The following is a 24,956-nucleotide window of genomic DNA, read 5'->3' as shown; positions in this document are numbered from 1 at the left end:
GAGAAAAGTCCCTTCCTTGTCTTCACACTTTGTCTCGGATTTATTGACCTGTCTTGCTGGGAGCAGAGAGAGTTTGGATTTGGTAACACCCTGAGTCTCTCACAAGCACTAACTTCATCCTCACTTCACCCTGTGAGGTTGGTATTGTCACCTTTCTCGTCTGGAGCCTGAGAGTAGTGAGTTCTGCTCAGTCACCTTCCCCTGAGCCTGGGAGCTAGTATTCCACGGCACTGAATTCCCTCTGGTGCAAGACAGTAAAATACAACACAGTTTTCAAAGATACAAATCTTAGTGGTTTTAAGCTTTTCCTCTCTTGCCTTTGGGATCGCCCGAGGAAAAAGCACAGACTCTGTGCAAAACTTGAATTTACAGGCTTCTCCTCCATGCTACTGTTCTCAGGCAGTTCACTTTACCTCCCCTGATCTCAATTCCCCACGAAGAATTTCGTGGATAAAACAGTAAAATGACTAAATGATCATTTAGAGACTGGCACCTACTCTGCACTAGAACTCCAAGCACAGTCGAATGGGTCGTGCACTAAACAATCTGGGCATCTCCGTCGAAGATGCCCAACCCAAGGCCGCTCAGCTTTGGCTCCCTTGGTTTTGGAAAGGAATTAGAGCGCGCAAAGGTATTTTGAATTTTTTCAAATCACATAAAGGTTTTTCTTTTAAAAGTGAAAACAGGCAAGCAAATCTAGTACTCCCTGTTCAAGAAGGCCAGAGGCATAAGAGAGGTTCAGAGGAGAGATCCCTTGGCTGGGACTGTGCCCCGGTTGCCTGGCAACAGAGGAGCCCCGGAGGAGGGCCTTGGAATGTTTGTCTGTTTCCAGAGCAACTCCCAGCCTCAGCAGCTGCAGGTGGAAGGTGGCGATGGCTGAGGACATGGAGCCTGAATGTAAGTAGATGCTGAGCGTTTTGTGTTTGGTGTTTGATGTTTGCTGGATGTTTGCCTAGGAACCAACGTCTCTAACCCAGTGTGGAAAATGAAAACCTTTCTGGCGGTGCAACTCAGCTCCGGGGGTCACTGGGATTTAGGACTGGATTTAGGAATCAGAGCCTTTTCAGAAAATCCAGTAATAAAAGGCAGAAAATGAGGTCGGACATGTGTGTGTGTGTGTATGTGTCCTCTGGGAGGAGGAGAAATAGGAGGAAATTTCTAGACACTGTTTCTGTGTTCTTTTTTTTTTTTTCTTTTAAAGATGACACATTTAGAGACAGTTTCTTTGGTACACGGCCCTTCTATAGTCCTCAATAAACAACCACACACCAGAGAACATGTCCACCACTGTGTACAAAGTGCTTCCCTGTCTCTGATTTAGTTTCACATCTCTGGAGCCTGGGTTATTGTGATTTTGCAAATGGGGCAGCAGAGTCTCACCTGGGTCTTTGAACTCTGAAGCTCTTGCTTTCTCACCACACAGAGTGCATGAAAGCATTGATGATTCAGATAAACTGGGGTCAGAGAGAAAACTCTGGTTGAAATATTTGTTAGTTTAAATCTAGTCCAAAAAACCTATTTCTGTGTCTTCCTTATCAGCGTCTATTCAGAAGTTGGTTTGGTTTAACTTAAAGCAAATTTATGCTCTGATCATTTTGTAAAGAACCGAATATTCCATGAATCCTTTCAGCTTTTTTCTTTTCCTGCTTGTCACGCTGACATGGCAGGATATGCAAATCACAGTGTCTACAGTTGAAAACTCTTCAGAGTTTTTCATGGCTGACTTGGGAGCCCTGGTCCTTATCACAGGATCTTGGCAGAGAGAAATGGAATCTGGATTCTCCAGGTCTAGTGAGGCAAGTCTTTCTGCAAACTAAGGAAAACAAATTCTAAGTCTGGAATGACTTGCCAATTAATTTGCTGGTGACTCCAAATCCTTTTTTGGAATAGAATCAACAAAGAAAATCGCAATTAAGTCACCTCCTCTCGTTTTCCACAGAGAGCTGGTCTAACACATGATGGTGCATTTTATGTGTCAGTTTATATGGGCTACTGTGTTGTGTATTTGGTCAAGCCTTCTGGATGTTCCTGTTGAGGTGTTTTTGGATGAGATGAACATTTAAATAAGAAGCCTTTGAGTAAGACAGATTCCCCTCCATTGTGTGGGTGGGTCACATCTAACCAGTTGAAGATCGTAAAGGAAAAAGACTGACTTCCCACTAGCAGGAGAAAATCCTCCAGCAGAAGGCATTTGGATGAACTCTGTCTTCAGCCTGCTATCCATCTTGCAGATTTTGGACTCTGCTTTTTTTTTTGCATAATTGTGTGAGTCAATTCCTTATAATAAACCTCTATCCTAGACTACCTTACCTGTCTTCTTAGAAATCTGCATGCAGGTCAAGAAGCAACAGTTAGAACTGGACATGGAATAACTGACTGGTTCCAAATTGGGAAAGGAGTACATTAAGGCTGCATATTGTCACCTTGTTTATTTAACTTATCTGAAAAGTACGTCATGTGAATTGCCAGGCTGGATGAATGACAATCTGGAATCAAGACTGCTGGGAGAAATATCAACAACCTCAGATATACAGATGATACCACTCTAATGACAGAAAGTGAACAGGAACTAAAGAGTCTCTTGATAAAGGTGAAAAAAGAGAGTGAAAAGCTGGCTTGAAACATTCAAAGAACAAAGATCATGGCATCTGGTCCCATCACTTCATGGAAAATAGATGGGGGAAAAAGTGGAAACCGTGACAGACTTTATTTTCTTGGGCTCCAGAATCACTGCAGATGGTGACCGCAGCCATGAAATTAAAAAATGCTTGCTCCTTGGAAGGAAACCTATGACAAACCTAGACTGCATATTAAAAAGCAGAGACATCATTTTGCTGACAAAGGTCTGTACAATCAAAGTGATGGTTTTTCCATAGTCATGTATGGATGTGAGAGTTGGACGATAAAGAAGAAATGATACTTTGAGTTGTGATGTTGGAGCAGACTCTTGAGAGCCCCTTGGACTACAAGGAGATCCAACCAATCAATCCTAAAGGAAATCAACCTTGAATATTCATTGGAAGGACTAATGCTGAAGTTGGAGCCCCAATACTTTGGCCACCTGATGAGAAGAGCTGACTCATTGGAAAAGGCCCTGATGCTGGGGGAGATTGAAGATAGGAGAAGGGGATGACAGAGGGTGAGATGGTTGGATGGCATCACCAACTCAATGGACAACAGTTTGAGCAAACTGGGAGACACTGAAGGCCGTGGAAGCCTGGCGTGCTGCAGTCCATGAGATTGCAATGAGTTGGACACAACTGAGTGATTGAACAACAACATATTCATCCTTCTGGGTCTGTTTCCCTGGAGAAACCCAACTAATGTGATGTTTTTTTAGTGTTTTCTTTATGTGTTGGTGCCTTTGATGAATTAGAATGATTATCAATTAAGATATATCTTAATTGGAAACTTGTTTAATTAATATTTTAATTAACATTTCTTAACTGCTTTCTTTGAAGTACTAATCTATTTAATAGGGAAATTCTCAATGATCCCATTGCTCCAAGATCCAGCTACACAGGAGGGACAGGCTGATTCCTTTCCACCCAGGGCCCTGCTGCCCCCTGCCCAGCATGGACCCTGGGACTGAACATGGGGAGAGCGCTCCTTGGTTGCACTGTGTCCCCTGGTACTGGTGACCTCATGGCAGGGAGCATGTCAGGTGGGCCTGACCTAATCACATGAAGTCAGGCATGGGGCAGGGTCAGAGGTCAAGGGCACGGGAAATATGTGGAGTGCCCTTGCTGGCTGGCTCAGGGATGGAGGCCATGTGATCGGGAAGATGGGCAGACCCAGGAGCCAGGAAAGATCCCCACCAGCAGCCACCAAGGGGGTGGGGACCTCTGTCCTACAGCTGCAAGGAGCTGGATCCTGTCCCAACAGGACAGGGCCCAGGACAGATTTCCCCAAGGAGTCCAGGAGCCAGCCAGGCCCGACCCTGACGTGCCAGTTGTGATCCCAGCGTGGAGAGCCAGCCCACAGCCTGAGGTGCCACCACGGGGCAGGGGACCCACGCGGATGTGAGGCCTCTGGATGCAGGGCTTTTCGGACAGCGGAGTCGCTGTCACCCCTCACCCCTTTGTGCTGTCAGCCCTTCCCTCTAAGGTGACAATGCGGAGGTCAGGGACGTGTCCTGAACTCGTCTCGGCCAGAGGAGGGGGGGCGTCCCGGGACGCCTTGCCCTGGCCCCCTTGGCTCGGGAGGAGGGAAGAGCGACAGGTGGGGTGGAAAGGCTGAATTCAGAAGTCACGCTGGCACTCACTGGGTGGGGGGACCCGTGCTGGTCACCCCACTGCCCTCACCCTCCCTGGAACTGAAAGGGCCTCCTTCCGGATGGGCCTCCTCCTTCGGGCCGTGCGGACCGAGGGCGGCAGTGGGTGTGGACGTGGGGAAAGCCTCGGCCTCCGGGAGCTCACGATGGAGCCTTGAGGGTCCAGATGGGCCTGGTCCGATGCCCTGCGTCGGGGCCCCTCCAGCTCCGGGGACAAGGCAGGCCGCAGACAGCGTGGCATCCGCTCGTGGGCGCCTGCACGCGTCTCCGGGCAGGGTGCCTCGGGTCTCGCCGGCCAGGAGTGGGCCCTCCCGCTCCTCTGCGGCGTCTGCGTGCTCACGTCCTCCCGGAAGCCCTTAGGCGGTGCTCCCTGCGCCGCAGTCCTTGGATGACGCAGGCAGCGTTTAGGGAACGGCCCCTCCTTGCCAGGTGCCTCTCTGCCAAAAGCGATTGTATCTGGTTGTCAGTTAGCCTCGTCCTGAGTAGGACGAGTCTCCTAATTTTGCTGAAGAAACTGCTTCAGAGAGATGATGTAAGATCTCTGAACTCGCGTAGTAGGAAACGGACTCCAAAAGCTCGCTTTTCCCGTCGTCTTCTGTCCTGGGCCAAGTGTCCAAATGGACCCTTACTTCTGGGACCCTTTGTGGAGGGAGCTGGGGTCCGCATCAACATGCCCCGGGTTCACTCTGTGGGTCACTGTCTTCCTCTGAGTGGGGAAGGGAAGGGCCAAGTGACCGACTCTTTTTTTTTTTTTTTTACCATGCAACAAAACCTTCATCAACATTTTGGACAGGTTCAGCTGTTGCTGAGAATGGTGATTTCTAAACTTCAGTTGGGGTAAATGGCTAGAGGGCAGAACGATGCCATCATTGGGCGTCATGAATAGAAGACTGAAGAACGAACAGCCGCCCCTCAGACGGAGGACAAGCTGCCGGTCGACTCCCCCTGGATGCTGTAATCAGAAGAGTGTGGCCGTCTTCCGGCTGCTTGCCGGCAAAGATGAGCCTCTGCTGGCCGAGGGGAATGCCTTCCTTATCCAGGATCTTGACAGAAAACCACATAATTCTGTAAAGCAATTATCCTTCAATTTAAAAATGAATAAATTAAAATTAAAAATTAATTCCCTGTTGGAGCCAAGTCCCTGCTTCCTCCTTCTCGGCTCTGCGGGTCCCGGCTTGCTGATGGGAATTGCCCGACACGTGCCCCTACCCCGGCCCTCCTCTGCAGCCGGGCTGGCCTGCCCTCTTGCCTCTCCGTAGTCTCCAGCTCAGCAGGTGCACAGGCCCTTTTATGGCCTTGGTGGGGAACTAGAGTGGCACTTAGTGGTCTTCTTGTCTTTCCTGACCAGTTTACCTGAGGTGGAAGCACTGTGAGACACCAGGTGTTAAGACTCTGTGCAATCTGCGGACGCTTCTGAACCAACTGCAGAAAACCCACAGAGATGACGTCCACATGTACACTTCCGGACACCTGAACCCCAACAAGCTCTACAGGCCCCCGGAGACCATCCTGTATCACTGGCCCAATGCCAACAGGCCCCGGGAGTCAAAAGTCTTTGGACCGGAAAGGCTATCTGATAAGGTCAAGAAGATGAAAGATGCTTTGGCTCATTTTACCATCAACACAGCGGTGGGCCCGAGTGATGCTGAGAACACACCGCTCTTCAGGTATCTAAACCCTCCCTCACAGGCCTCCCACGCTTCGCAGGAGGACGTGAGTCCTAAGGCGGGGTTGAGAGAGGTGGGTTCTCCTGCACGGCCAAAGCGAGAGGAGCTGAGATTGCCGGACATGAAGGTTCTGAAGTACAAGGAGGTGAGGTCCAGCCGTGAGTGTGTGATGTCCCCTCCGGGCAGGGACGAGTTCCAGTACGTCAGCTCGCACTTGGCTGCCATAACGAAAGCAGACAGCTACAGGAAGTTCTTGAGCTTCCAGAAACAAGTGCTGGCCAAGCAAGACCTCTTGATGAGGGACTTCACTGGGAGCCAGGCAGCGAGGTGCCATGAGAAGAAGCTGGAGCAGGTAAGGAGGGCAGTTCTGTGATGCTATGGAGACCCCCGCCGGGTCTCAAGACTGTGGGCAGAGACTCAGCCTCCGAGGCTGCTCTGACTCTTGCAGGTGGAACAGCAAAGGGCTGCCAGTGGCTGGGAATATCCCACGTGATGTAGGTGAGACAGCTGTTGTTTAGTCAGAGTCCCACCTGACTCTTGCGACCCTAGGGACTATAGCCCACCCGGCTCCTCTGTCCATGGGATTCTCCAGGCCAGAAGACTGGAGTGCATTGCCATTTCTTTCTCTATGGGGGTTTTCCCAACTCAGGGATCAAACCCCAGTCTCCTGAATTGCAGGTGGAAATGCTGAGCCACCTGGGAAGCCCAGATGGTAACACTTAGGGTGCTAGAAAAGAAGCTTGGAAACGTGCCTTGGAGGTGCTTTCACAATGGAAAGCAGTGGCTGCTACACTGAGGGAAATGCCCCTGGGGCAGCAGAAATAGCTGAGACAAGGTTTGCCCGAGTCATTACGAAAGAATGCGAACCGAGGGTGAGGAGAGAGTTGAGGATGCAGGTAAAGTCTGCATAGGAGTCTCTCCATCTGTAGAAGGTTAGGCGTCATGGGATGCGCTACGGAGAGCTGAGAGTGATACTTAGTTGGGGACCAGGTGTTGGAAGGGTGAAGATGCAGGAAAGAGTCAACATATGGAATAACCAAACCTTGATGAGAGCTTTCAGAGAAGGCAATGGCACCCAACTCCAGTACTCTTGCCTGGAAAATCCCATGGATGGAGGAGCCTGGTAGGCTGTAGTCCATGGGGTCGTTAAGAGTCGGACACGACTGAGCGACTTCCCTTTCACTTTTCACTTTCATTCATTGGAGAAGGAAATGGCAACCCACTCCAGTGTTCTTGCCTGGAGAATCCCAGGGACGGGGGAGCCTGGTGGGCTTCCGTCTCTGGGGTCACACAGAGTCGGACACGACTGAAGCGACTTAGCAGCAGCAGCAGATGAGAGCTTTGGCTGAGAGGACTGGTGGAAAGAGAAGGACCTTGGAAACACTGTGGAGGCAGAGAGGCACTGTTTGTTCCCTTGACTTACAGGATGCAAGGGAATAAATGAAGTCAGGCGATCATAGAGCCTCAGCACCAAGTGGTTTGCTACCCAGCTGACAGAATGCCCCGCCTGAGAAACTAAACCAGAAAGGAAAATGAAGTCATCCTGAAGCAGGGTGGTTCTCTTTTCCTCCAGGAGCTCCAGAAAATATGTGTCTGTGACCCTGAAGAGTTCAACAGACTCCAGGTCTTTGGAGAAGTCTTTGAAGATATTTGCAAAAGTTCTTTGGTATTTGGTGATATCTTGAAAGAAATTAAGGTAATAGAAACACGTATCTCCCAGGTAACAGTTGAGAGCCATGCATGAGTTTTGCACACATGAGCTCAGGCCACACAGAAACTCTGGCAAGTTTCATGGTGTCCATTCTACACAGGAGGAAAATCATTCATGGAGAGTCAAAGGAATATGCGTGCAGCCACATGAGTCTTAAGTGGGCCATGTGAGAAAAACACCCAGCTAGCTCACTTCTGAAGCCCATATTTTTCTACTAAAGCTTCCTAATTATAATATAAACTCTTATCCACTGAGCATAAATGTACACAGACACTTCTAAAGCTATCCATATGTAATTTTAAATGCATCTTGATGGAGTTTTAAGTTTGTTGTCATGTCCTGCTCAGAGCTGAGTTGGAATCAGGCTGCTTGAAGGGTCTGTTACTGTCCATTCCCAAATATAAGGCTTAAAAGCAGGATATGGTGACCAGTCTCCATCCCTGGAGCATTCATCTCTAGGAAGTTTGTTGTTCTTGTTCTGTTGCTCAGTCGTGTCCGATTCGTTGTGACCCCATGGACCCCATGCCAGGCTTCCCGTCCTTCACCAGCTCCTGGAGCTTGCTCAAACTTATGTCCATTGAGTTGGTGATTCCATCCAACCATCTCATCCTCTGTCATCCCCTTCCCCTCCTGCATTCAATCTTTCCCATCATCAGGGTCTTTTCCAATCAGTCAGCCCTTCCCATCAGGTGACCAAAGTATTGGAGTTCCAGTTCCAGCATCAGCCCTTCCAGTGAATATTCAGGACTGATTTCCTTTAGAATTGACTGGTTTGATCTCCTTGCTGTTCAAGGGTAGCTCAAGAATCTTCACCAGCATCACAGTTCAAAAGCATCAATTCTTTGGTGCTCAGCTTTCTTTATGGTCCAACTCTCACATGCACACATGGTTACTGGTAAAACCATAGCTTTGATTATATGGATCTTTGTCAGCAAAGTAATGTCTCTGCTTTTTAATACACTGTCTAGGTTTGTTGCAGCTTTTCTTCCAAGGAGCAAGTGTCTTTTAATTTCATGGCTGCAGTCACCATTTGCAGTGATTTGGGAGCCCAAGAAAATAAAGTCTGTCACTGTTTCCATTGTTTTCCCATCCATTTGCTGTAAATTGATGGGACCAGATGCCCTGATTTTTGTTTTTTTGAATGTTCAGTTTTAAGCTAGCTTTTTTGCTCTCCTCTTTCACCTTCATCAAGAGGCTCTTTAGTTCCTCTTTGCTTTCTGCCATAAGGGTGGTGTCATCTGAATATCTGAGGTTATTGATAATTCTTGCAGCAATCTTGATTCCAGCTTGTGCTTCATCCACTGCAGCGTTTCACATGATGTACTCTGCATATAAGTTAAACAAGCAGGGTGACAATATACAGCCTTGATGTACTCCTTTTTCAACTTGGAAAAAGTCTGTTATTCCATGTATGGTTCTAACTGTTGCTTCTTGACCTGCATACAGGTTTCTCAGGAGGCAGCTAAGGTGGTCTGGCATTCCCATTTCTTTCAGAATTTTCTACAGTTTGTTGTGATCCACACATTCAAAGGCTTTAGCATATTCAGTAAAGCAGAAGTAGATGTTTTTCTGGAATTCCTTTGCTTTTTCTATGATCCAACGGATGTCGGCAAGTTGATCTCTGGTTCCTCTGCCTTTTCTAAGTCCAGCTAGAACATCTGAAATTTCTTGGTTCACATACTGTTGAAGCCTGGCTTGGAGAATTTTGAGCATTACTTTACTAGTGTGTGAGATGAGTGCAATTGTGCAGTAGTTTGAGCATTCTGTGGCATTGCCTTTCTTTGGGATTGGAATGAAAACTGATCTTTTCCAGTCCTGTGGCCACTGCTGAGTTTTCCAAATTTGCTGGCATATTGAGTGCAGCATTTTCACAGCATCATCTTTTAGGATTTGAAATAGCTCAGCTGGAATTTCATCACCTCCACTAGCTTTGTTCGTAGTGATGCTTCCTAAGGTCCACTTGACTTCACATTCCAAGATGTCTGGCTCTAGGTGAGTGTGAGTGATCATACCATCGAGGTTATCTGGGTCATGAAGCTCTTTTTTGTATAGTTGTTCTGTGTATTCTTTCCACCTCCTTAATATCTTCTGCTTCTCGAAGGTTCAGTTCAGTTCAGTTGCTCAGTCATGTCCGACTCTTTGCAACCCCATGAACTGCAGCATGCCAGGCTTCCCATCCTTCACCATCTCCTGGAGCTTGCTCAAACTCATGTCCATTGAGTCAGTGATGCCATCCAACCATCTCATCCTCTGTCGTCCCCTTCTCCTCCTGCCTTCAATCTTTCCCAACATCAGGGTCTTTTCCAATGAGTGGGTTCTTCACATCAGGTGGTAAAAAGATTGGAGTTTCAGCTTCAACATCAGTCCTTCCAATGAACATTCAGGACTGATTTCCTTTAGGATGGACTGGTTGAATCTCTTTGCAGTCCCAGGGACTCTCAAGAGTCTTCTCCAACACCACAGTTCAAAAGCATTGGTTCTTTGACACTCAAGCTTTCTGCAGGTTAAAGTGAAGTGAAAGTTGCTCAGTCGTGTCTGACTCTTTGTACCCCATGGACTATACAATCCATGGAATTCTCCAGGCCAGAATACTGGAGTGGGTAGCCTTTCCCTTCTCCAGGGGATCTTCCCAACCCAGGAATCGAACCAGGGTCTCCTGCATTGCAGGTGGTTTCTCTACCAGCTGAGCCACCAGGGCAGCCCAGATCCGCATCTCCCCCTAGTGGCAGAAGGTCACATGTTGCACGTTTCTTTACCAGCTGAGCTACCAGGGCAGCCCAGATCCACATCACCCCCTAGTGGCAGAAGGTCACATGTTGCACGTGTGTCCAGGTGTTTTGTGAGTCCTAATAGTCAATACTCTATTGTGCTTTAAAAATGGTGAGATTTTTGCACATTTCCGTGTGTATGTTATTTAATATATTTCAGGAGCATTGTTATATTTTAAAAATATTCTGAACTGACACTCCTTAGCCTCTTTACATATGCAAAGAAAGTTACATTGTACAGTAATCTCATAACATTTCCAATGGATCTTTTTCTACTTTCTTTTTCCTTCTTTCTCCCTCCCTCCCACCTTCCTTTCTTACTCATTTCCTTTTTTTCTTTCTTTTTTTCTTCTCTCTTTTTTTTTCTGTAGGAAGAATATGAACTCTACATGCTATTACTTCTGAAGAACCATCCCACAGAACAGTATAAGGTAACAGTCGGTCATGCATGTCTTAAACAGAGCCTGTTTCTTCTTTAATATTTCCTGAACACAGGGAAACAGCCTGAATCTTGGAAGCCCCATTTGTGCCTGCATGATTTAGATCAGTGGGTACTTTTAATAGGCGTGGGCCTTATGTCCATGAGGACATCATGACGGACTGGCCCTCTGCTCCTGGCGACAGCGAGGGGTGGCCAGGGAGGCGCGCACGTTTCTTGATTTGGCCGCCACCTCTGGCCGCCAGTTCTCGGTGACCGGCACAGGCTTGTCCTCCGTGACCTGCTGTCCTGGGCTTGCTTTGCTCAGACATGGCTTTGCCTCTCTGCTCGTTGAGGTCCCCCCTACTGATGGTGACCCGCTTTGTAGGTGGCACCTAGGTCTTTCTAGTGAGTTCCAGATTACAGCGTATCCAGCCAGCGTCCCACTGAAGGCCGACACTTCGGTGTCTGAGCAGGAAGGTTACTGATCTTAAAAGACGTGGGGTGACCTTGGATTCTCTGTGACACCTTCCAGGGCTTCTCTCCGGGCGTAGGTCACACGTGTGGATGCTCGGGAAGGAAAATGGACGGCAGCGATGACATTATCACGCACACAGCTCAGAGAATACGGCACTGTCACTAAGGCGACTTCTGACATTTTCAACAAAGTTTAAAAATCGTGTCTCTTGGGAAGGAGAGAGTCTCATTGTGTCTATTAAACAAAGAAACAAAGATCATGGCCTGATGAGGAGGGCAGTTCTGACTCAATAGGGAATCACACTCGGGCATTGTTTTCTTGCCTTGAGCGATTCGTGCTTCAGAAAGAAGCCTCTGTTCGGCAGGAGTAAGCAAAGGCTCCAGCTGGGGTCTGCCTTGCTCTTTGCTTTCTGAGGCTGAGTCACTGAGGACCACGTCTGCCCACATCCCCGCCAAACACCAGGATGAAAGCGTCCGCAGGCCGGCGGGGCTCTAGATCCTTCTTCCTGGAAACTTGGCCCCCGTCACCCAAACGAGCCAGAGAGTTTTGTTTCACCACATTTGAGAATCATTACTTTGCAGCCATTGGATTAATACTGTTTTTAATACATTTAGAAAAATAATCACAGTGCTGCTGATAATACTCATGAAGTGTTTTATTCAGCATTTTCTTTCCCCACACAAACGAGCAATGAAATCCCCCACCACTTTTTAATTTCTTAGGGAATTAAAGACTCCAAATTAAAATTATATATATATATATATATACACACCTTACCCAGACCTTCACCTGACAACTTATCCCTTCTCCAATATTCCTCCTTCAGGCCCATCCCTTCTGTTGACTGTTTTACTTAGCATTTGACCCCGGACATCTTGGACACACCGTATTAACAGAGAAAATTCTCACCCTTGTTTTCTGTTTGTCTCACCCATCCTGGCCTTGTCCTGCCCAGTCGTTGCTGACTCAGGTCCAGAGTCTGCAGAAGGGGAAGGTGAAGACGGCAGATGTGGAGCGGGCCAGGGAGGAGCTGAGGGTGCTCGTGACTGCCATCAGAGCGGCCCTGGACCACAACGACAGGTGGGGAGGGTGATCGCGGTTGGTCTGTGCTGGGATTACACTATTATTATTGGCCTCATTATTATTTCATTATTGGTCTCAGAGGGTAAAATGCTCCTTGGAAGAAAAGTTATGACCAACCTAGACAGCATATTAAAAAGCAGAGACATTACTTTGCCAACAAAGGTCCATCTAGTCAAGGCTATGGTTTTTCCAGTGGTCATGGATGGATGTGAGAGTTGGACTATAAAGAAAGCTGAGCACCAAAGAATTGATTCTCTTGACCTGTGGTGTTGGAGAAGACTCTGAGAGTCCCTTGGACTGCAAGGAAATCCAACTAGTCCATCCTAAAGGAGATCAGTCCTGGGTGTTCATTGGAAGGACTGATGTTGAGGCTGAAACTCCAATACTTTGGCCACCTGATGCTAAGAGCTGACTCTTTTGAAAAGTCCCTGATAATGGGAAAGATTGAAGGCAGGAGGAGAAGGGGACGACAGAGGATGAGATGGTTGGATGGCATCACCGACTTGATGGACATGAGTTTGAGTAAACTCTGGGAGTTGGTGATGGACAGGGAGGCCTGGCGCACTGCAGTCCATGGGGTCACAAAGAGTCAGACACGACTGAGCGACTGAACTGAACTGAGTGTAAAATGGCTAGTTTCTTTTCGTCCTTGCTTCTTAAAAATTCAAGTCACAAAGGAACATCAATAGACACTAAAAGACCAGCTCCTTTAACTAGTGGCTTGGGCGCTCTTGATAAGAAAGGATACTTTAGTTTATTGAACTTGACTAATTCAGTCTCATTCTATCTACATCTTCAAGTCATCTTTTTATTGTTAGAAACTCAGAGGATCAGTTCTTATTTCTCAGTTTTTAAGTCTGTGATATAAGAGAGAGAATAGGAGGACGGTATGAACAGGGTGCTAACGTATCATGATGTATTTTTACCGAACCGCAGGCTCAGAAATGAACTGGAGCAGGAGCGTGTACTGCTGGAGGCCTCGAGGAACCGGGCAGGCAAGTAACCCTGTGATTGGTCTTCTGACGCGAGGTTTGCTGTGACCTCCGCATGAGGAATCTTCAAGACTAGTTCCCTGTTCATGGCTTCTGCTGCTAGTTTGAAAAGGTTTTTCAGAGAGGTTATTATCTTCCCCCTGCCCCCATCAAGCTCTTTAGAAATTCAGTAAGTTTTCATTTTTATCTGAAGTGGTTTAAAGTACTTTAAAGACACAGGAAGTAGTTGATCTCTTGGAGAGATTTGTCTGGGTGAAGATGTTTATCGCAGTTTCTATTGCTTTGGGCACGTTTGCTTGTCGAGTTGCCACAGACAGCTCATGTGTGTGTCATCTTCCTGTAAGATCTCTTCGGTTTTAGTGAAACTTTGAATGAATTCAGGACCTTATGTTGAGAGAATAACCAAAGTACTTGAAATAGATTTTAAGAACCTTGACGCAATGGTGTGAATATGAGAATCAACTCCGCTGAGGAAGTGTTGAAGAACTAAATGTGTTTATTTTAGAGAAAGTGTCTTGAAATACGTAGTGGGTTTTAGGGGGGAGCTGTGAATACTCCAGGGCATCCCTGGGGGATGGAAATAGAGGAAGTGTTGCAGTGGCCTGTGGTTTCCAGCGTAACAGCAAGGAGGATGGTCCAGTCTGGTTTCCAGACACTTTGCGTCTTTATTCTTGCATCAGAGAAGTCAGCTTTTCTGGACAACAAGGTTCTGTCCAGGTGTGGGGCACCCTCTCTTGCAAATGGGCCTCAACCTGCACACCTCAGCACCCCACTCACATGGCTATTACGTGAACCGCTTTCGTGATACTGCTGCCTGTTCAGTGGAGGCAAGGATAGCGCTTCCCTCGTCATTAAGAGGATCTGATAGGATGCAAGAACACAGGGCTTGGCACGGCGGAGTCACTCTGCCTGTGGGTTCCTCCTCATGCCATCATCACTCATGAAGAGGGCCACACGGTTTGTGGGAAATTAATGACATTTTGTGAATATTCACGCACTCAATGAAATAATAGAAATGATCTCAAAATTGGGCACACCATTCACAGCTGGATTAAATGACCCAAACAGGCTCAGGTGACTGTCTCTCTCACTGACCTCTGCAGTTAACCCTGTGGCTCAGTCAGGTGCCGCTCCCGCTCCAGGCTTGTTACGCACTAACTCATGTGGAATCGCGCTTTCATCTCAGCATCTTTGAGGATGTTCTCACAAGTCTAATGGTCTTGGGTTCTTCGGCAAACTTGGCCTCAAAGGTTGTGACCCCAGAGGATTTCGTTTTCCCTCCTCTGGTTCTTTCTGCTCTCCCATGAGCCAGGCCTGTGTGGTTTACCTGGTGGGCATCTTTCAAGGGTTTCTTGTGGCCTGAGTCTCCAGGCGGCCTGGTCTTGTGATTCTTCCAGACCTCAGAGGTTGGTGGATTCCTTCTCTATCTGCAGTCCTGCTCACTCTTGTTTAATGTTTTTAAAAAATGTATTGAAAATAAGAATCCACCTGCAATGCAGGAGATGCAGCTTTGATCCCTGGGTTGGGTAGATCCCCTGGAGGAGGGCGTGGCAACCCACTCCAGTATTCTTGCCTGGAGAGTTCCATGGACAGAGGAGCCTGGCGGGCTACAGTCCATGGGGTCGCAGAGAGTCGGACACGACTGAAGTGACGTAGCACACACCCATGGGATATTCTGTTGCATGTACTGCATCTTCTTCGTCTCTGCTGATGCACACCGAGTTTGCTGCATGCCTTCTGTTGTGAACAATGCTGCAAGGGATGTGTGTTGGCTCATCTCCAGACAGGTCGCAAGATGAGACTGGAGCTCCCTGGTCTTCTGTCTCCTGCTATTTCTTAAAACTTGCCACCATTTTAAAAAATGTAACACTTTATTGCTAAACGCTAACAGAATAACATGGCAAAGGCTCATAAAAATAATAAGCAAAAAGAAGTTACCAACTTTCTAGGCCTGTAGTAATCTTTTCTTAATATTTGGTCCTAGCTGTTTCTGACACGGATTCAAACACTTAAAGAAACCCAGGACCCTACCTGCATCCTCCTGGATTCTCTTTCTGAAGATTTCTCATTCCTGAGCCTCCTCCAGACAAACGCATTTTCTGTGGACTCCCCCTGTTTTGATGCCACGGTCTTCCTCTTTAGGTAGAAAGACAAGGCACAGTTGGGCCATGTGAGTGGCTCTCTGCACCTTCTGTCTTCCTTGCTGCCAGTTACTTATTTCGGGTGAAACCTTCAGCTTGGATTGAGATGGGAATCAGAGACATTTTTGTTGGCTCTCCCAGAACTCACATCAGAAGCTTAAGCATGACTGCCTCTGCTCCGGCAAGTCTGCTTCTCCAGTGTCTGCTGGACTTAGTCACCCAGGTTTCAGAACACACCTTCACACTTTTCCCTTCTTCCAAATTGGGCAAGTTTGAATGACAGCAGTGACTTGGTGTGTATCAGCAGGTAAGATCACTCTTGCTCATGGCATTTTTCCATTAAAAAAAAAAAGCAGCTGTTCTTTCTCAAAGAATTAAGTCTTTCGACTCATCAGAGCCTACCTGTGCTGACTGAGAACAGTGCATCCTTACCCTTGAGTTATTTTCTGCCTCCATCTCTCGGCTCCTTAAATACCGATCTTTGTTGGAGCTCAGCATGTTTTTTGGCTCAATGCACACGTCTTTGAGTCTAGATCTCTTTCCTGCTATAACACCTTTTCAGGCTTACGGTCAGTATATGCCACGACCTACTGCACATGGCACCTGAGTGCCAGCTCAGCAAGTCCAAGGTGAAGCTTTCCTCTCTGCATTTGCCTGTCCTTGGAAGTTTCAATGAATGGCATCTCCAGACACATGGAGGCTTGAGTTGGGGTACCAGCGGCAGTGTCTTCACTCTCTGCCCCTCAGCCACAACACGGCTGGTCGTAAGTGGCCAGGCTGGCTTCAGACCTCTTCAAACGGCTTTGACTGGTTTCCTCCCATGGGCTAGAAGACCTTTACGATATGCCGCCTGCTCCTTGTAGTGTTCTGATTTCCTGCTTCTCCCCTGGCCCTCGGTGCCCCCACCGTACCGTGCAAATTCCCCCTTCCGGAAGGCGTCAGCTCTGCCCCTCGGCCTGCTCCCCACGCCCTCCCACTCACCTGACTCCTGTGCGTCTTCCTGCTCTCACCTTAGTCCCATGCCTCCAGCAGAGTCATCCTTGCGCCTTGCCCGTGCTGTGCTAGGTACTCGATAAAGACTCATCAAGTACATAAATGAATTAAAGGAGGGACACCCCATTCTCGGGTCTGATCATTTTTTCCCTTTTATTTCAGTTGCTACCCTTGCCTTTACTGTTTATATTTTTAATAGGAAAAGATAGGAAAATGTATATCTACACTAAGGCAGTGAAACATATATACTTAATTTGGCTCTCATAATCTTTATTGACGTGCTTGAAGTTTGAATTACATTATATTTTATAACTATATACAATGTACTTAGTATTGTTAATACATAATGTTACTAATAAGAATTAAGGCATTAAACACAGAATATGTTGTTTTTAAAAAAATATTCCAGAATCACCTGAGAAAAAGGTCGTGAAGGAGGAGAACCTTACTCTTATTGAGAAGGTTGAAAAAAAGAGGTGTGAAGTACTTCATAAATGGGATGAGATTCAAGCTCTTGAAAGACTAATTAAAACAAGCTTTGTTCATACTGGAATTTTGCAAATCACTGAAAGTAAGATCAAAAGCTTAGAGGTATGCAAATTGTTTTTTTCTCAATGTCTACATTGTTATTTTGCTGGAAGACCTTGGCAAACATATGAAGTGATTTGACATTCAATGGCGGCAAAATATAACATTTGGTCTAAACATTTTTCATTTCAACCACTTTGTAGCAAATGAATAGAATAATTAAGAGATGTAGCTAAACTAGGTCTTCCGAGGTGGCGCTAGCTGTAGAGAACCTGCCTGCCAAAGCAGGAGACATAAGAGACATAGGTTCCATCCTTGGGTCGACAAGATCCCCTGGAAGAAGGCATGGCAACCCCCTCCAGTTTTCTTGCCTAGAGAATCCCATGGACAGAGGAGCCTGGAGGGCTACAGTCCGCGGGGGTCTCAAAGAGTCGTACACGACTGAGCAACTTAGCCTGCATGTAAGCACAGCTGAAACAACGACAGTGAAGGTGATAAAAATTCTGTAGAGCTCTATTAAGGGTCAGACCGAATCTCTTCCAGCCCAAGTGACATCTCTTAGAAATTAGCAATTTTATATGGAAAATGCTCATCATAAAGATAATGATGGGCATCGTTTAGGGTCCAGTGTTTGCTAAGTAGTTTAATCTGAAGCCTAGAGAAGCTAAGTGACCCATCCAATATGGTGCAAGACAGAGGGGGCAAAGCTGGGATTCAGCTTAAATCTTCTGGGCCCCAAAGTCCTTATAATTTCTATTGAGCCACATTGACCCCAAGGTTACGTGTACAGTTAGTTTCACATTATGCTGGAAGATAGGATTAATTACTGCCATTGAGAACCTGCTGTATTAGACCTGAACAACTGTTGCTAACCATTTTCTGGATAACAATAAAATTATGATCTTGATACACATAAATTATTATGTGTATTATGTATGATCTAATGTTTTGAAATGCTATGATGGCCTACTTCTTAGGTTATAACCTATTTTAAAGTGTGTAAAATCTTATTAAATATAACTTCTACTTATAGAGTTTGTAAGTCATATGTGATTATCCTTTTTTCTCCTGGTTACAGACTTTCATATATTTTCCCAACCCTACTTTATTTTTAAAGCCTAATTATAGGAAGGTGGTGGTGGTCCAAACTTGCTTTGGATTCTCTTGTGTCTCTTTGAAAATAATCTGGTCGGATTTCTTTCTGTGTTTTCACTGAGAGTCTGCCCCCACTTTTTAAACTTAATAATGTCCTAAAAAGAAACACTATTTTATAACTGAATGCTTAAACAGCAGAAACCAGTTACAACTTTATGTGTTCTGAGCATGCTATAATGCAAAATCATGTAAACTTTGCTTTCAATATTGAAACCTCTTTTAAACCTGGGAAATAGAAGATTCTATATGATTCCATATCAATAATTTATATTACTTTAAATATTTGTTATTTACATTTGGCTCCTTAATTCAAATACTGGAGGATATAATAGAGCTGCATTTATTATCCTATTAGATAACTGATTCCTGGGTCTGGATTTGAAATGTTATTTCTAACCAGAAGAACAAATAACTAAATGTATCACAGGTTTACGATGCACAGATATTGCTGTAAATAGTACAAAAATACTATTTGATTTAATTCCAAACAACCCAAAAAGATAGATGTTTTTATTAACCCCCTTTTTCATACGGGGAAACCAAGGCATACATTCGCTCAGTAACTTGATCAAGCTTACAGTGAGCAAGTGGTAGAATTAGGATGTAAAGTCAGCCCAACTCCCTAATTGTATATTATCCAGCCTCACGATATGCTGATACTCGCGAATGATTTCCATTATGGTGCATCTCTGGAGGAGCAAACCTTTTCATCCCTTCTTCATCATCATTTTGTTCACAATTATCTTGAGTATTCTCATTTACAGTATTAACTAATTTTTCAGTTTCAGTAGTATATACTCCTGGTTTTTTTGTGTGCTCATTTGGGGAGAGATGACAGCTTTTTAATATTAACACTCCATCTAGGGTCATTTTATATTTATTTTAACGCATTGGTCTTAAAGATTTTTTGTCACTTTCGTTTCATGACTTTTTGGTATCTGTTGCGATTGTGAATGGAAACTCAAAAAATTCTTTTTCTTAACTTTGCAGTTTATAATCAGTGATGTCTATATATGCATGACTTATTGACATTTATATTTTTATATTGTATCCAGCCATCTTAAAAATTCCATTATTAGTTCCAAAAATATGTGGAATGTGCCTACTCTGGAACTCCCCTAAAATCCCCTAGTGTTTTGCAACATCAAGCTCCACCTCCTCTGCTTTCTGATCCGAGGGCCAGGATTTTCCTCTCTCTCTGAACAGCCTTCATGTCATGCTTTGTATAGCCATTGTTTCTAAGGGGTGTGCTATTGAATACTTTCAAAATTAAAATAACAGCATTCACAGAATACTTTTTGTTCCATAAATGGTGAAAAATACTTAACAAATATTGTTAACCGCTTGTCTTTCTTTTAAAACCATTTTTCCTTTAGACTGAAACTATAAAGTTGGAAACAGCAAATAAAATTTTAATGAAGAAAATTCAGGTAAGTGTTTAGAGCCTGCTTTTCAGTAGAAATGTTTCTGCTGGCTCCTTCCTGTGCTATGTGATGAATCAAGTATGGCGGTGTGTGCACAGTCTTTATAAACCATGATGTTCTGTCACGGCAGGAATATCTCGCTATGCTGACCTTAGCTTAAAACTGGACAGGTGTAAGCTAATACATTAATGAAAATATTCTCCCTTTAATAGTTGAATGTGTCCATCAGAACTGACCATTTCTCTAACCCACCGCTCATAACAAAGAATTATCATGAGTTTATGATTGCCATGGCTCCCTTAATGACGTCTCACGATAGCCTTCCACAATGCATGGTAACAATCTGCTGCTTAATGGGTCGCAGTGCTACCTTGACTACCCACGTGCACCTCTCTGCATTATATTTGGCATTAATCAGCATGTTATGCCTGATTCTAGAGGTGGTAATGCATTTGGATGTGATTGGCAACATTACTGATGTTGCCCACGACCAGTACCGTGCCGTTGTATGTGACCAAGTGGTTTTTAATTCTTGGTAGTTTATTGTGAACTTCGTGAAGCAGATCATGGGGAGGAACAAGCTGAGAGAGGAGGAGCAGCAGTGAGTATTGAAGCTCTGATGGAGCAACTGTCATACCGTGACGCTGGAGCCCTTAAAGCTATCCATTCACAAGAGATGACCTGGACGATGCTTCTGAAGTCTGTGGGTTCCTGAGTGTTAACTTCACGTACATTACATATGTGACATCTTTTCCTTTGCTTAAGAATGCTTGGTCCAAGGTTTAAATCTCCATCATATGTATTATTTAGCAATATAGAAATATATATTTTGGGGGGAAAAAACTGAAGAGTTGAAGGTGATTCCTCAAGGGGAAGGATCAGGAAAGGGGGAAGGCGTGTGGCTGTGGGTGGCTTTCTTTTCTCAAATTGCATACCTTCAGATCAGATCAGATCAGTCGCTCAGTCGTGTCCGACTCTTTGCGACCCCATGAATCACAGCACGCCCGGCCTCCCTGTCCATCACCAACTCCCGGAGTTCACTCAGACTCATGTCCATTGAGTCAGTGATGCCATCCTGCCATCTCATCCTCTGTCATCCCCTTCTCCTCCTGCCCCCAATCCCTCCCAGCATCAGAGTCTTTTCCAATGAGTCAACTCTTTGCATGAGGTGGCCAAAGTACTGGAGTTTCAGCTTTAGCATCATTCCTTCCAAAGAAATCCTGGGGCTGATCTCCTTTAGAATGGACTGGTTGGATCTCCTTGCAGTCCAAGGGACTCTCAAGAGTCTTCTCCAACACCACAGTTCAAAAAACATCAATTCTTTGGCTCTCAGCCTTCTTCACAGTCCAACTCTCACATCCATACATGACAACAGGAAAAACCATAGCCTTGACTAGATGGACCTTTGTTGGCAAAGTAATGTCTTTGCTTTTCAATATGCTATCTAGGTTGGTCATAACCTTTCTTCCAAGGAGTAAGCATCTTTTAATTTCATGGCTGCAGTCACCATCTGTAGTGATTTTGGAGTCCAAGAAAATAAAGTCTGACACTGTTTCCACTGTTTCCCCATCTATTTGCCATGAAGTGATGGGACCAGATGCCATGATCTTCGTTTTCTGAATGTTGAGCTTTAAGCCAACTTTTTCACTCTCCACTTTCACTTTCATCAAGAGGCTTTTGAGTTCCTCTTCACTTTCTGCCGTAAGGGTGGTGTCATCTGCATGTCTGAGGTTATTGATATTTCTCCCGGCAATCTTGATTCCAGCTTGTGTTTCTTCCAGTCCAGCATTTCTCATGATGTACTCTGCATATAAGTTAAATAAACAAGGTGACAATATATAGCCTTGACGAACTCCTTTTCCTATTTGGAACCAGTCTGTTGTTCCATGTCCAGTTCTAACTGTTGCTTCCTGACCTGCATACAGATTTCTCAAGAGGCAGATCAGGTGGTCTGGTATTCCCATCTCTTTCAGAATTTTCCACAGTTTGTTGTGATCCACACAGTCAACGGCTTTGGCATAGTCAATAAAGCAGAAATAGATGTTTTTCTGGAACTCTCTTGCTTTTTCCATGATCCAGCAGATGTTGGCAATTTGATCTCTGGTTCCTCTGCCTTTTCTAAAAGCAGCTTGAACATCAGGAAGTTCACGGTTCACACATTGCTGAAGCCTGGCTTGGAGAATCGTGATACTAAATACATGATAAACTTTTGTGTATTGGTAGTGATACATGGAAAAACCTATACATGTATTAGTCTGAAAGATTTAATTTAAAAATCAAATGCCGACTATTATTATCTCTTACCTAAGTTTAGATTTTACAGAGTTAACTTTCTTTGAGTTGGTACCATTGTTCAACCCTCAGGATTTGAGACGGCTGGAAAAAACACTGACAGTTTAAATATGGGAAAAGCTTGTTGTATCAACAGGTAAAAAGACATTTAGTTGGTGGTGGTACAGGTTCAATGGAATCATGGAGTCGGAGCTCTTTTCCCTCCCTGCTGCCCTCGGGTGGTGGCCTGAGAGTGGCCGCCTGGCTGTCTTTAGGCACGGGTCCCTGTCCCAGGGGGAAGGAAGAGGGGGGAATCGCAGGACAGCTGGCATCCCACGGTGAGTCTGTTCTGTTGGATTTAGGTAGGAAAGCCCGCCCCAGGGACTTCCACTGTATCTCAGTGGGCACCAAGGCGACCCTTAGCTGCAAAAGAGTCAGAAAATGGACCATCAGACTTGCCAGCTTACGTGTTAGAGAAAGGAGAAACGGTGTTAGGCTGGGTGCTGGTTGAACCACGCAGGGAGATCCGGGTTCTGGGAGGCCTTGCATTACGTCGGGTGTTCTCAATGGAAAAGAACACGGAAATGCAAACACAGCATTTGGAAGAGTCCTCCAGAGCGTTGTGAATGAGAATAAACTCAGGTGATATCATGGCTCAGATGGTAACGAATCCACCTGCAATGCGGGAGACCTGCGTTTGATCACTGAGTTGGGAAGTTCCCATGGAGGAGGGCATGGCAACCCACTCCAGTATTCTTGCCTGGAGAATCCCCACGGACAGAGGAGCCTGGAGGGCTACAGTCCATGGGGTCGCAAAGAGTCAGACACGACTGAGCGGCTAAGCACACATACAAACATCATTAAGGTAAGGGCTTCCTGGGTAGCTCTACTGGTAAAGACTCCACCTGCAGTGCAGGAGACCCCAGTTCGATTCCTGGGTCAGGATGATCCCCTGGAGAAGGGATAGGCTACACACTCCAGTGTTCTTGGGTTTTCCTGGTGGCTCAGATGGTTAAGAATCCGCCTATGATACGGGAGACCTGGGTTCGATCTCTGCATTGGGAAGATCCCCTGGAGAAGGGAACAGCTGCCCACTCCAGTATTCTGGCCTGGAGAATCCCATGGACAGAGAAGCCTGGTGGGCTACACGCCATTGGGTCATAAAAAGTCAGACACGACTGAGCGACTAAGCTCAGCAGCGTCATTAAGGTAAACCCACCTCTGCGGCACAAACTCCTTGGCCTGGAAAGTGTTGCAGAGGCCTGGGCCCATATGCAGAGAAGCTTCGCCGCATCCAAGGCCAAGCATCTGTGACAAATACCCTTTAAAATGGAAGGGGAGGGGTGCAAGTCTCACTATGCGTGTGTGAGTGAATGTGTTTTAATAGACGTTTGTTTTGAAATTTTCTTTTATGATTCATGTACTTTTTCTCTAACCCATTGTACTCATCTGTTTTCTATTTTAAGGAACCTTTGGGGATTTATTAAAGAATTTGCAAAATTGAAAGAGACTGATATCTCTTAAGTGGCTGGAAGAATGGCCTATGAAAATTCACAACCACCATGTACGTGCGATGTGGGTTTGTGGAGGTAAACATTGAAGAAGATACATTTCACTTTGTCGTTTTAATCTCCAATAAGGTCAATGTGGTCTTTGTATTCTTCTCAAGATATTGAATTAAATACATGTATTCATGTGATTCATTTTACTTTGTAAATACATGTTCATAACAATAGTTGTTCCTAGAGTAATTTCTGCTTTCAATCAATAACTTTCTTCAGGAAAAAAAAATACTTTCAATTATTTGATAGGAATAGGAAATTCAGCACTGCTACAACATAGATTAAATGCAAGTTTAAGTATAAACATTTAACAAAATGCAGTGGTTGTGTAATAAATCTCCATTTAATTAAATCGTCTTTACTGATTGTGAATGATACAGTGTTTCACAGAGTTACAAACCTGGCCTGGTCCTTTACACTGCACCTGTTACCTGATTTTGACCTTCATGACAACTGCGTGAGTTGGAATTTGTTTTTATCCTTGCCTTGCCTGTAATATGGTCTGAGCACTTAAAGTCAGTGCAAGTCTGGTTTCTTTGTTCTTTGGCTGTTGTGAAGGTCAAAGATAAGTGGAGTATAAACATGAGGGTTTCAATCTTAAGTTAGACGTATTGGGTGACATAGATTTGTTTACATAAACCTTTAATGTCCAAGTCCCACATGTTAGGCTAGAGGAAGCACAGAGGTTGCCTCAAGTTCAAGGTCTCCAGGGACCAGGTGACGCCAGGAGGGTCCATCCGAGATGCTTTGGGAATGCTGGGCTTTGAAAGAGAAAGAGGCTCAGAGAGAAGCAGGAGTACCAACACAGAGGATATACACTTGGCATAAGTTTGAGGTGAGGGAGGAGCAGGTGAATCAATTGTTTTCTGAAAGTGGCCACTGGGGTCCAGGAGCGGATGGCGGGGTAGCGCCAGGGTGAGCCAGGTGTGCTGGTGTTCGTGAATAGAGACAGTGGTTGCACTCTGCTTTTAACACGCGTAAACCACAGTCCCCAGGCCCCTCACACCTACAGGTCACCCAGCAGTTAAGCTTCAAGTTCCTGTGCATTGCTGTAGAAAGAGCATCTCAGCCCGTCATATGCCCTACGTGTTCCCAGGAGCAGAAGGCGTCTCACACGTGTCGCTGAGTGGGTTCCCTCCTGGCGGGCACTCTGCCAGGCACGTGTCTCCCGGGCTGTCCCGTCCTCTGCAGCCCACCTGCCACAGTCCTCAGGAACATGTGCTTGCATGGCCGGGGGCAGCTGGGAGGCGCATCTCCACAACACTTCAAGCTCCGTGCAGCAGAGGCGTCCACACTGGCTGGCTTCCGTGGATCACCATGCGAAGGGGTAAAGCCTTGCAGGCAGAACGTATTCACTATTTATACTGTCATGAAAGGCAATATTCTAGACCACTGTCTGCATGTGGGTCTACCTTGCATGTTGGAAGGGACCAGAATCCTGGTTTTGTCTGTGTGGTTTTAACCCTTTATCTTGACTATAAATATTTATACT

General features: G+C 45.7%; 1 protein-coding gene across 1 annotated transcript; it reads left to right on the top strand.

The window, feature by feature from the left end:
- The first annotated feature begins 565 nt into the window (after nt 1–565).
- Nucleotides 566–23,601, top strand: C9H6orf118 (chromosome 9 C6orf118 homolog). The gene is made up of 11 exons (XM_061428652.1): nt 566–631; nt 735–897; nt 5,622–6,292; nt 7,514–7,636; nt 10,791–10,850; nt 12,271–12,395; nt 13,335–13,393; nt 16,934–17,115; nt 19,584–19,637; nt 20,171–20,232; nt 23,369–23,601. The coding sequence occupies exons 1-11, from the start codon at nt 566–568 to the stop codon at nt 23,424–23,426; spliced, it is 1,623 nt and encodes a 540-aa protein (XP_061284636.1). The 3' UTR covers nt 23,427–23,601.
- The last annotated feature ends 1,355 nt before the right edge of the window (nt 23,602–24,956 follow it).

Source organism: Bos javanicus, chromosome 9, assembly GCF_032452875.1.
Source record: "Bos javanicus breed banteng chromosome 9, ARS-OSU_banteng_1.0, whole genome shotgun sequence".
NCBI classification, from domain to species: Eukaryota; Metazoa; Chordata; class Mammalia; order Artiodactyla; family Bovidae; genus Bos; species Bos javanicus.
Note: the sequence above shows the minus strand (reverse complement) of the source record. Positions and strands in the feature narration are given on the sequence as shown.